The 12,872-nt window shown below is 40.8% G+C and overlaps 1 protein-coding gene across 1 annotated transcript in view; it reads right to left on the reverse strand.

The window, feature by feature from the left end:
- thada (THADA armadillo repeat containing) overlaps nucleotides 1-12,872 on the reverse strand; it is a 99,439-nt gene that overhangs the window by 31,253 nt on the left and 55,314 nt on the right. The window contains exons 30-31 of the mRNA XM_067609419.1: nucleotides 7,393-7,496; nucleotides 3,926-4,008 (exon numbers count right to left, since the gene is read on the reverse strand). Of these exons, the coding sequence (XP_067465520.1) occupies nucleotides 3,926-4,008; nucleotides 7,393-7,496 (187 nt within the window). The remainder of the gene's footprint in view (nucleotides 1-3,925; nucleotides 4,009-7,392; nucleotides 7,497-12,872) is intronic.

Genomic DNA, 12,872 nt, shown 5'->3' on the forward strand with positions numbered 1-12,872 from the left:
CAAACATAACAAGGACCCACTCTAAAAAGTACTGCTCTATAGTGCTACTAGTGGCACAAACTCCACAGAGTACCTTTAAGCTAAACTTTAGAATGCATTTTTGCACAGAGCAAGGACTGTGGATTTTGTCCCCTATTTCTTATAGTGTAGTCATGCTCCATACTAGCTACAGCCAGTATGGAGAGGATCAATGATTACAGCAATAAATAACTCTGAATAACTGAATCTATCCTTTAATATTGATAAAGAAGTCACAGGCATGCTATCATGACAAGACTAAAAAGTACTACTGTAAAGAGACTAAAATACATATAACATGAAATTTTGGATTTCTAGAGACATGTTACAATAATGATTTACCAAGAAAATAATTATGGCTAATTCTCAGTTCTCTGCCAGAGAAATAGTGACTTTTATAACATCATGTTTTACCATCATCATCTGCTACCACACTAATGGAAATGCACAAATTCCAACAAACTCAAATACTTTCAAGCTTTTCGGTCTGATTTATCCTCTCTCCATTTGTCTCAGTCTCTTTTTCTACTTTCCTCTCTCCGTCTTGCTCCAAACTTTGCTTCTCATCTTACTGGCGTGGCTGCAGAGCAGAGAAACAGAAGACTGGTGGAGGTAGAAATGAAGCAATGAACGGAGGGGGCTTTTTTATGAGTCCGCATGGATCAAAGGGCTAGTGTAGAGAAATGTGTGCACACATACACACATGCACCAAGACCTGTGTTCAGAGCCGAGAGGGATTGGCTGGTAAATGCAAAGTTACTACTTAAAAGGGAGGAGAGAAAGAAGTAAAATTGAAAAAGCGAACTGTTCACCTCCTTTATCCCTAGTGTCAGGCACTCTTAAGACCCTGCTGTTTTCATTTGGACTTGAACAACCTGTGGCTTTTTAACTCAACATCTGATTTGTCTGAAAGTGCAATTACACCACAGGAAAAAGGGTGATGGATTGAAAATGAGAGATAGAAGGAAGGAGAAATAAAAAGACAGACCGACAGAGGTCTCTAACACCCCCAGAGGCAAAGACAGACTTATGATAATAATAGAGAGGCATTAGAGGTGTGTAAGCTAGAGGGAGGGTGCTTATTTTGTTATGTAAGGGGCCAAGCCGAGTCGGGCCAGGCCGGGCCCTGAATCTACAGGCTTGTTTTGAGAAATCCTCGGTATTTCCACTGTCAAATGCGAACATGTGTTCAGCACATGGCCGACTGAAAACATAAGTGCCTCCCCCTCCTCTCTCTCTCTTTATTTTCCCTCTCCGTACAGCACTCCTCCATAAACTGGGTCATAGGCACAATCCCACCATCTGTCAGAGAACGCTTGCCTTCGGTTTCACATTCCTCCACTGCAGAGACCGGTCCGCGCACATGTGCACACAACCACACACACAATTACGAATCCACACAGACACACAGCAGGGGGCTTCTCTGAACTATCCGAGACATGAGGCTGACTTCTGTCAACAGTCAGTCTAAAAGCAGAGTGTAGGGGACAGCCTCGCCAGCAAACGTTGCAGGCTCGTCTGTTCAGACGTACAAGTATTCAAAGTCAAATTCACAGCAAATGGAGGGAACACAGTTGCTGCTCACCGAGCTGATAACCTCCTCGGCAACTGGCTGACATCAGCAAAAGACCATCTAGACAAGATGAAGACTAAAACAAGAGTGACAACAAATGTTTTCAAAACTAATTTCAAGACGATATATAAAAAACATATAGATAAAAGACAGATAAATAAATAAAATAAATACAATTCAATTAAAAGCCAGGCTAAAAAGGTAGGTCTTGAGTTTTCTTTTAAAAATACCCACACTCTCTGCTGCCCTCAGGTCTTCAGGAAGGCTGTTCCAGAGACGAGGACCATAGTAATAAAAGGATGCCTCGCCGGTGGTTTTTGTTCTGACTTTTGGTATAATTAAAAGTCCACTACCAGAAGACCTGAGGGTCAAAGAAGGTTCATAGGATAAAAGCAAATCTAATAAATAAGTAGGACCAAGACCATTATGAGCTTTATAAACCAATAAAAGGATCTTGAAATCAATTCTGAAGCAGACATTAAGCCAGTACAGAGACTTTAAAATTGGTGTAATGTGTGCTCTTTTTCTGGTCTTCGTCCATACACATGCAGCTGAAGCAACACTACCTGGGATATTCTTCTTCTTGGGGAGACCAGAAAGCAGAGCATTACAATAGTCGATCCTGCAGGTAATAAAAGCGTGCAGTAGTGTCTCTGTATTGGCTTGAGAGAGGAACGGTCGCACTCTGGCAATGTTTTTCAACTAATAAAATGCATTCTTTGTTATATTTTATTGTTGGGTTCAAAACTGAGATCTGAGTCAAAGATGACTCATAGGTATTAAACCCCTGTTGACAGGGGTTTAATACTGCTATTGAGAAATGGCAATTAAGAAAAAAATTGCTTGCAGTTTCACATTGAGTTTCTGTCTCTGAGTTCAGTACCAATGACCAAAACTTCAGTTTTGTCCTGGTTGAGCTGCCATCCATAATTTGATATCTAACATAAAGTTAAAAATGGCATCTATTGGCCCTGGGTCTTGAGGAGACACTGCAATGTAAAGCTGTATGTCATCATCATAGCTATGGAAATTGATGCCTCCTGATGCATTTCCAAGTAGCATCATATAAAGATGAAAAAGGGTAGGACCTAAAATTGAACCTTGAGGAACAGCATAATTCTTTTTATAGTTTTTTGATGAACATTCATCAATGCTTACAAAAACTTTGAGGATTAGATTTAAACCAGTTAAATACAGTACCAGAGAGGCCAATCAAACTGTGAAGTCTGTCTAAAAGAATGTATGTAGAATGTAATATGGAGGGTTTTTCATATCCATATTGGACCTGAAGTCGTTCACAATCTTAACTAGTGCTGTCTCAGTACTATGATTGTAAATCAGATTGTTATTTTTCAAAAACATTGTGACAGTTCATAAAGTCATTTAACTGGTTAAAAACAAGCTTCTCTAAAATTTTACTTAAAAAAGGTAGATTGGATACTGGTCTGTAGTTAAATATACAGGATGGAATGTACTATTTCCATTCTGATCTATCTGGCTGCCACTCAATTAGCTTTCTTTACTGCGAAGACACTTTCACTGCTGTCATGAACTTAACTGTTTTGTTTCTACAGTAAGTACTGTAACTTTGTGTGACAAGGAAGCCAATCAGTGATTAGTGAGCTAAGGTCCACACCAGTGGAAGAGCAGGAGATGTGCATTGTATTGTGTGAAAAACAACATAAGCACCTGCTTTGCAAGCTCAACAGTTTCATGAGACAGGAAGTGTATTTGGCAATTTTTGTCAAAAATATGAGAAATTGATTATGATGCAGGAATCGTTTGAGACGTTTATTTGGCCATTTTGACGCTGTGACAACTTGTTATTAAATCTTTGTGTTTGTAACTGTTTAAATTCTCGATGAGCACTTCCTGTTCTGCATGAAGAAGCAACTGCAATTTGGTTTCCAGCCACCTTTAAAGTCAACATCTTTTCATAGTCAAAAGACAGATTTTGAATGTCCATCTCATTAAGAGCAGCTCAGTAATGTTTTCAACGCCAAAGATATATTTGTGGCCAATTGGCTCACGTTGGCCTACTGTCTTTGTGGCTCCTTCCAATATATCAATAGGAACTCAGCATTGTATTCTAGGGTAAAAACACATCAGAAATATCACATTTCATCAAGTATATTTCAAAGAATGCCAACCTTTTAAATTTTTAGTGCTACACTTCTGAACACCAAATGCCTTAAACTTCACAAAGGTAGGGTTTACTGTAGGATTTTTGTATTGGATTGCATTAGATTGTAGTTAACAAAATGGTAACTTACTGTATATTTACTAGTATCACTGATAGTAAATATGCAACTTGTTTTCTTCAGCTGCACTCACCTTCCAGAAGACTGACCTTCGGCCCACACAGGCAGACCAGGACATCCAGACAGGCTCCTCTGGTCACCACACAGCTATTCTGTCTGAAATGAGAGAAAGTTAAAAATTTAGTTTTAAAAATTGTGATGAGCTTCATTTATGATTTTTTAACTACACTCAACTGATGTAACCTGGATAATATGTTTCAGTGTTTGATTGTGTAAAACGGAAGAAAATCTAATACAACCATAGTATTGTTTAATCAAACTTATTACGACTCAATTCTGGAATTGAATTTGTTGGTTAAACTTCAAATTCATGCTTCAGAACCTCTTACAGTGAAGGCCTCCTTTTGTTAAGGAAGCCTCTTAAATGTTCCTTAGCCACTTATCAGGCTGAAGTGATAAAATTACAGCCTCCAGTCACTGACTATCTGATTTTCCCTGAAGATCATAGACACTAGATTTTCTACCAGGCTCATATCTCACTGCAAAATATTGAATTAGGTCATTGCACATTTGTACTTCAATGGCTTCTTTGGTTGTGAAGATCTTTGGATTTAGTGCAGTTTGAAGTGTGATCTCGAAGGCTGACGTCATTCACCCCAGTGCTGATCAGTGCACCACTGAGGAGTTTTATGAATTGGATCTTCTGTTTATATCTCAGGTATGCAGTATACTAACATCAATGACATGTTTGACATAACTTTTCTTTATTAAGGGGGATAAAAATTCCTAAAACTAGATGTATGGAGTACAATGTGTGTGCATGTGCAGCCAGGTTTGTAAGGTAAGATTTCTGTTTTTCAAGACACAGTCATGAATAAGTTTTTTTTTTTTTTTCTTAATTGTCAATTCTCAGCCCTCACATACACTGAAATGAAATCGATCCTCTGCATTTGACCCATCCTATACACTAGCCAGTGCCAGTGGTCAGGGGCAATGACAGGAGCATTAACTTTAACAAACATGTCTTTGATGGTGGGGGGGAAACCAGAGCACCTGGCAGAAACCCACGCAAATACGGGGAGAACATGCAACCTCCACACAGAAAGGACCTGAGATGACCAGGATTCGAACCCTGGACTCTCTTGCTGTGAGGCCCCTAGTTTTGTTTTTAACCTAAATTTAAAGTCTAAATTTGGTTGGATTAAATTGAGTTTTGAGTTGGGTTAGGTTAAGCTGAGATGGGTTGAGCTAAGTTGGACTTAGTTGTTTTGAGTTGAGTTGAGTATACTAATAAAGCCATCATGTAAATAAAACATAATACAAACAAGAGCAAAGTATTTACCATTAAAGAGCTGAAAAGCCTCAGCCTGTACTAGATGTTACTAATAACAGCAACAATGTCTTATGTCCCACTAAGCCATGACAGTCTGACAGAGAGTACCCTGAAAATGAAGCAGCTAAATGGAATTCAGCCATTATTTATTTTATTATTTACACCTGTGCTTTTCCTACTGTAACATGTTAAAATGTTTTCTGTGAAAAAGGCAGATTATGCATCATTATGTGTGATGATGCTTGTAGATGTGGTCCTGCTCACAACTTCACACCAGACATGTCTGGTTCAGGAAGAATCCAGACTTTCTTGGATTCCTGGGCTGCAACTAATGATTGTGAGCATATTCGTTTAGTCTACTGGTTATTTATTTTACAAGTAATTGAAAAGTGATTGACCAATCACTTTAGTTTATCAAATATCAGAAAATAGTGAAAATGCCCATCATAATGTCCTCAAAATTGTCTATTTTGTATGACCAACAGTTTGTGTTTGGCATTTTTACTTGATAGATGACTAATAATTGATTAACTAAACTGTTAATGTTGTACTGATCAACTATAAACTACTCGTCTTTTAAGCACTATTCCACAGCTGGCGCATGTGACCATGATTGGAACAATAGATGAGTCATTTAAATGTAGACCAAACAAAAAGTTACTGTTATTACTGGGTCACCAGCTCACTGACTGAGATGCTGAATGAATTTGTGTTTGTGTGTGTTTTCATTTGTGGTGAATCCTTGGAGTCAAGAAATGTGGGACCATCACATGAGATGCCCCCAGCTTTACGATCATGGATTTGAGTAATTCACTTACGGTATAAAAACACACACACAAACAAGTAAAGGCTTGAACAGAGAAACTGGTTGTATTTATTTCCCCTCTCTTCATAACTACACAATAATTGATTTACTATGTAACCTATGACTCCTTGCTTTCATAACAGTTACAATGTAGAATTATTAGTTATATTATTTGTGAATGTTGACAGAAATACGGTGCATCTACAGGTTTGTGTTTAAGTGAAGCAGCATGTGTGGGCAAATGCGAAGTGTGTGTGTTCAGTTTATGTGTGCATTCAATCACTGGTATGACCACAGTGCTGTGAGAGCCCACAAGTGTGTGTGTGAGAACAAGGGAGACAGTGTGCGAGCTTGACGTCACGTTTTCATCACTCGGATATTAATAACACACACGCCCACACAAATCCTTCACACACTTCACGCACACATACACAATACATGTGATGGGGCATGGGAAGAGGGCCGGGGGAGTGTGTGTGTGTGTGTGTGGCTTAAGTGAGAACAGATTTGGGCAGGGATGAGTCCTGTGAAGTGGGCTGAGTTTGTTTGTGTGTGTATGAATATAAGGTAATATTATAAAATAGACTGTAAGAAGTAGACTCCTTACATCATAATCCAAACAATACGTTGGAGTATATTGAGCTACGGTAGCGTGTGCAGTCATTGCTGCAGCGTTGACACCCTCTGGGAGCCAGGAAAAGTCCGAAATGACACAACATAGAAACAGTGTGAGGCCAAAACCCAACACTGACTCAGACCAGACGAACAATGCATTCCATCGTTTTTGGAAGGTGGCCGCTTCAAATTAGTGGTGTTCTGGAAGAGAGAGGAGGTTTCTTTTTCCAAAAACAGAGATCCTCTGACCTGTGTTGTCCTTAGATCTGGGCGCCTGGCGCTGTGGTGCTGCATGATCAAACGGACGGACGGACGGTGGGCGCGCTCTGGTGAGCAAGAATTCACCTCGTCATCTTAATAAAGGCTCATCAGTGTAACCAAGCGAAGCTAGCAGGGCTAGTGTTGCTAACCCAGCGACCCTGTGTTATCTGCTGTAGGCCTGAATACGGGGGAGAGTGGAGACCCAGGCCTGACCTCAGCTGGGCAGGAGGGGGGCGACAGGGTAATCTGTGACCCATCTTGAAGCCTCGATCTTGGGTGAGAGGGCCAGAGGTAGAAGGGAGGATGGGGGAGGGTGGGGGGTCTGCGGATGGAACAGCAGGCGGTCTCTTTGAAATGGAAGCCTGGGCAGGACATGAAGCGGACACGGCCAGGGAGGGGATGAACGGTGAGACAAGGAGCTATTCTTCTGGTGAGGGAGCTGGAAGAGCGGGAGGGATGCTTATCTGTGCGTGCATGCATGTATGTGTGTGTGCGCGCGTGCGTGTGTGTGTGTGTCTAAGATTACCGAGAAGCGAGCCACATGCGCTGACGGAGGGCTTTGCCGATGCCATTTCCTGCTGGCAGGGGTCTGTGTGAGTCAGTCTGGTAGGAGCGCAGTAGAAACAGCACCTGCGTACACACAAATACACATACACTTGATTTTATATGCTTGTGAAGACTATAATTTATTACATTTATACATGAGCCAGGGTCAGCCTAAATGACAAAATGTATCTTGTTTAGTCATCCACTAAAAACAGTCTACAGCCACGCTAGCTGCTCTGTGAGGCTGTTAGATACTGTTAGGAACCACAGCACTGGAAAAATTTAAATTTTGACCTGATGATGACGCTAGACTATAAGTTAGAGGATCCCTACATTTCACAAAGTTTGCAAATGTCTGCACCAAAGGTGTCACAGTAATTCATCCCTAGTCGTCAAGACATTTCGCTGTAAATCACAAATGTCAACCTTAAGGTGGCGCAAGAGGAAATGTCAAGATCACCATAGACATTACGATACTTTGTCTGGGGACCATGAATGCCTATACCAAAATATGTGCCACTCCACCTTGTAGATCTAGAGATATTTTACTGGATATGTGAAAATTTTGACCTGGTGGTGGCACTACATGAAAAGTCAGTGGATCACTGAAGTCATTAGGATTCATCCTCTGGGGACCATGAATGTCTATACATATTCATAGAGCCATGCAGCTACCTAAGAACACACTAAGAGAAGTGTCATGGACTCATGAACTACAGAAACTGAAACCAGAAGGTTGACATCATGAGCATATTAACAATTCTATAGTACTGTATGTGTATTGGTGACATGATAGGAAAGTGGTTAGCACAGTCCATGAGCTGCTCGCTCTGAGTGGTAGACCACCTAACCACAGTAACTAATAAGAACCTGAGAAAGACACTGACAATGTACAGACTGAGTGACCATAGTGACCATAACCACCCACACCTGACCTGACCCGCACAGCTAGCTGTCTCATTAGCTGGAGAGCTAATATCTGAAGGGTGTTTCTACTTGGATAGCACCATTTTTGTTGTGGTAGATGCCAGTTGTTTGTTGACATTAGTGGGAGTGAGGCAAAGCAATCGGAGTGCACAAAAACGTCACATCCTTTGGATTTTCGTGGAAAATCCAGCCCAGATCCATCACATCGAAATCAGTCCTGATATACCCAACGGACAAAGTTGGGGGAGGTCTCATTTTTTAAGTTCCATTACAACCCATTCACTCATTTGCTTTATTATTCTAACATATAGACCCCTGAAGATTAGGAATTGTGAAGGATTTTGTCTTAAGTGAATGATTCAATGTTGAGCAAATATTCTAGATCTGCTCTGCATGTCACGTCACTACACATCACATCACATTTTTCTATTTGTCCAAAACAGTTCACCTTAAATGTTATTTAAAGTTACTCCGTAAGTTTTCTTGCTCCTTGGCACACAACCCACATTTAGAGTTGTTTTTTTTAAATGACACTATTTCAAAGATAACCCAGAGGAATTTTGTATGACATTTAAAGTACTGAATTTGTAATTTTTGTTAAAGTAACCTCTGGTCACATTTGTTTCCTGCTGCGTTGTGCTAAACTCTCACTGGAAGTTTCAAGAGTTAATCTCAGATTGCAGTCTGAGCAACACAACCGCTAAATCTTGATGAATCTTTCCACACTGAACACAACAAAATCATGTCTGAAACCAGAATGTTTAGTCAAACGGTCAGAGACATGAGTCTGTTAACACTACTCAGTAATTTCACCAACTCTCAGACAATACACCTAAATTAGCTCTTAAAAGAAGGTAGTGTCCTCCCTTTAAACATGTCACTAGCTCCAGAGAACCATCATTCCTCTCATTTGACCTCTGGCCCCTGTGGTGTAAATGTGTGTCTTGAGAGGATAAGTAAGGAAACAAATGCCTGCAGTAACACTAAGTCCAATGGTGATAGAAATTGTGAATAAATTCTCAAATGAATGATGACATTTCATTCTTTTCACTGTAGCTGATGTGACAGTGTGTGACTGAGCCAGTCTGTAGCAGGTGGACCGGTGGTTGGGAGTGTTCAAAGGCCAGGACACAGGCTGGCTGGCTGGCTGGCTGGCTGGGGTGTGTATTCTGGGCCTTGGTAAGTATACTCTTTAAGCCGGGGCCATGGCCACAGACCAGTAGGAAGCCATTCATTACGCTGTGCAGGGAAGGCAACATGGGGAAAAACCAGGCCGACCACGTAGCACCAAGCCTGGCCACTGAGTCCTGGCCTGCCCCTTCTCTTCTCCTGCAGTCTCCACGCCCAGGCAACACCCACTGGCTCACACAAACAACTTCCACACCCCTGGGTCCTCTTCCTTTTGCTGTCATTCTCTATGGGCTTTTCCACCTACAAGGAGCCAGTGTTAGAGCGGATTTCCAAACTAAATATTGAACCACTCCAAGTGATTCCACTGCTGAAAGACTGGTTCTGAGGGATCGGTAATCTTGAACCAGTCTCTGCAAATATTATTTAAGCTTCTAATTCACATCCATGAATCCCATGTGACTGACAAATCCAAGAATGTGTTTCCAATTCTGGTTTGAGCCCTGACCAGTTTTGACAGTTTTGCAGGTCAAGGCTCACCTATGTTGAAGTTTAACTTGCTAATTTACACTTTTGATTATTTGACATGTTGTTTTGATGCATCCTTTGTTTGAGAATGGACTGGAGTAGTCCATGATTGTAGCAGTGTCCCAACACCCTGTTTTTTCCATACTAAGTTACCAGACCACTCATTTAGAGCATCACTCTTACAGACTACTCTCAGTCTAATATCACTTTGCTCAATAATCCTGATTACCTACACTCAACCTGCAATATCACACCCTGTTTTGATGCAGAGTGTGAGCCAATTTTATTGGACTGAACGCAAGTCTGACCAAACCTTAAGCCAACGAAAAAATCTGCTACATTCTGGCCGCTGCTTGACAACATTATGTCGAGGGCAGGGTATTGTTAGCATATAAACCCAACATAGTTCTTGCAACAAGTAAGATCATGAGCAGTGGGGATCATTTTTAGGCTTGATTTGAATAAAAACTGGGAAGTTACAAAAAAGGTCAAAGGCCAGATGTGGCCTTGGACAGAGTACTAATAAAAAGGTAAGAAGGATGAATTTGGTCTATGTGTGATCAACAATAATCATGTCTGCAAGTTGCAGGACCACCACCTAAGATAATCATGTCAAGTTTTCAGGCTTTTGCTTGCAGGCTGGCGAAACTCACAAACCACATTATGTGATTATCAATGCTTGTTGGTATGCTTTGTGTTTATTGCTGGGAGAGCCATTACATCTAGTTATGAAGTCAGTTGACTCATTCAGAAGCACAGGCCTGCTGATTAAAAGGTTGGTTCAGCAGCAGTACCAGTGCCAGCACTGGTTCCAGTGTAAGAGGAAACCTTGTGTCTTATTCCCTCTCCCTGCACTCTCCAGCTACACCTCATCCACCGGGCTGGGAAGTCCCTGCATGGGAGGCTCAACCGGCTCAATCCAGCCCAGCATGGAGAAAACCGGAATATTTATAGAAAATGCTGCCTCCCTGTTCCTCCTCCCAAAGACAGAGTACAGAACTACACCCCATGTGGGAGGCGATGCTGGGATTGAATCAAACTCAAATGAATGGGAGATGATAAGACAGTAGCACAGACACTTGGTTCAGGCTGATTTTTGTATTTTGACCGATTAACCTCTGTGTCTGAATGAGGCTTTTTTTTGTATTTGTTACGACTGTTGTCAGTGTAAAGTACTATGCATAGGATTGTCCTGCTACAACTTCTTGTGTAAGAAATGAATGAGTTAAATTTCAGTATGTCCTTCAGACTTTACTATAAAATATATGTTTGAGAGAATGTCAATTTAATATCAGTTTCGCTTTGATACATTTTAAATTTCAAATAGTCTCTGAATTTTATTTAAACATAAGTATTTGTGACTAGACTGAAACTGACTCACTTTTAGAAGCAACATCATAACTTAAAAATGCAATTATGTAATTGATGAAGACTTTTAAAGCTTAAAACACAATTTTTACAGAGCTGAAAGCCTTTATAAGCCTCGACCTTGGGTAATGTTGTTCAGAATATTAGGTTTCTGTGTATTTTATTGAGATTTTTTCATAGTCTGACTTGACAATCAAATTTGTAATATTTACAAAATTTTATGGAGACTCATGATCTCGAATCTATTTATCATTAATTTTTCATTAAAGGAGGATTAATTGGTTTTGGCAACTTGGGAGCAGCAGAGCAAGCTGTTAACACAACTCTGAGTTGCCCAGTTGTTGTGGTGAAGAGGTTAGCAAACGATTGCCTATGTACACATCCACATTAGCATTGTTTGAAGTTGTTTTTGGCCATATGACAAATGTGCTGTGCAATACTCATTCTCAACATGTACCTCTGTTTTAGTCTCTTAGAGGAAATAATAAAATTACAACTGCTAAATGCTCCACTATGTTCCCAAGGTAGTTGCTAACTTTGTGTGTCTGTCATTTGAGGCTGGGCAGGTAATGTACAGGAGTTTTATCAGAGCTGCCTGTGGCTGCTGCCAGAAACAAGGTTGATGAGAAAGATGAGACAATGAGATGAAAGATGCTAAAACGCTCAGTAGAGGTGAAAGAGACTGTAGAGTTGGGTGATAAATTGCCAGTGGATTGGTCATTATGAGCTACCTCTTGTGCATCAGACATTTTCATTTGATTCATTGTTGACATAATATATTGATTAGTGCAGCTTTAACTCCCTAATATTCTCTCTACTTTATGACCATATTAGTACAATGAACCCCCCCCTTGTGCTTTGGGTTGCAACTTGTATGAAGCAAAAAAAGTTGGTGAGGCAGTGCTTAACATGAAAAATATCAAAACGTATTTGTACGCCTTGTTTTCTTGTGAGACGTTTAACTACTTGTATGTGTGTGTATTTCTGTGTGTGAGTGTGTGTTGCAACAAGTCTTACTCCTCTTTTTGGCCCGGTAAAAATAGTGGTGGTGGATGTGAGGTCCCTTCAGACTCTGTTATCAGCCTGCCCTGCCGTCCCTCCCACTGCCGCAACCACAGACTGACCACACGCTGTAGCGAGCATGCACATGCACAGCATGCATGCACACACATGCATGCACACACACACACACACACACACACACACACACACATAACAAGTGCAAATAATTGCACGCCAATTCAATGCTCAGTCTAGTAAAACACATGCACAAAGAAACATATAAATCGGCTTTCACATAAAACCAGATAGAGGTTAGGCAAAGTGTGGACGCGCCCAATTAGGCAGAAAGAGATCCCAATAAAGACAGGCTAAAGAAATAAACACACTTTGTTACTCCACATAGCTGGATTTTTGCACCAAAAAAAGCATGCATGTGCCCTCTAGACACCAAGTCATACTCCCTCACGTATATGCACATAGGCGTAACAACCAAGCAATTTAGTGGTG

This window comes from Thunnus thynnus, chromosome 14 (assembly GCF_963924715.1).
Source record: "Thunnus thynnus chromosome 14, fThuThy2.1, whole genome shotgun sequence".
NCBI lineage: Eukaryota > Metazoa > Chordata > Actinopteri > Scombriformes > Scombridae > Thunnus > Thunnus thynnus.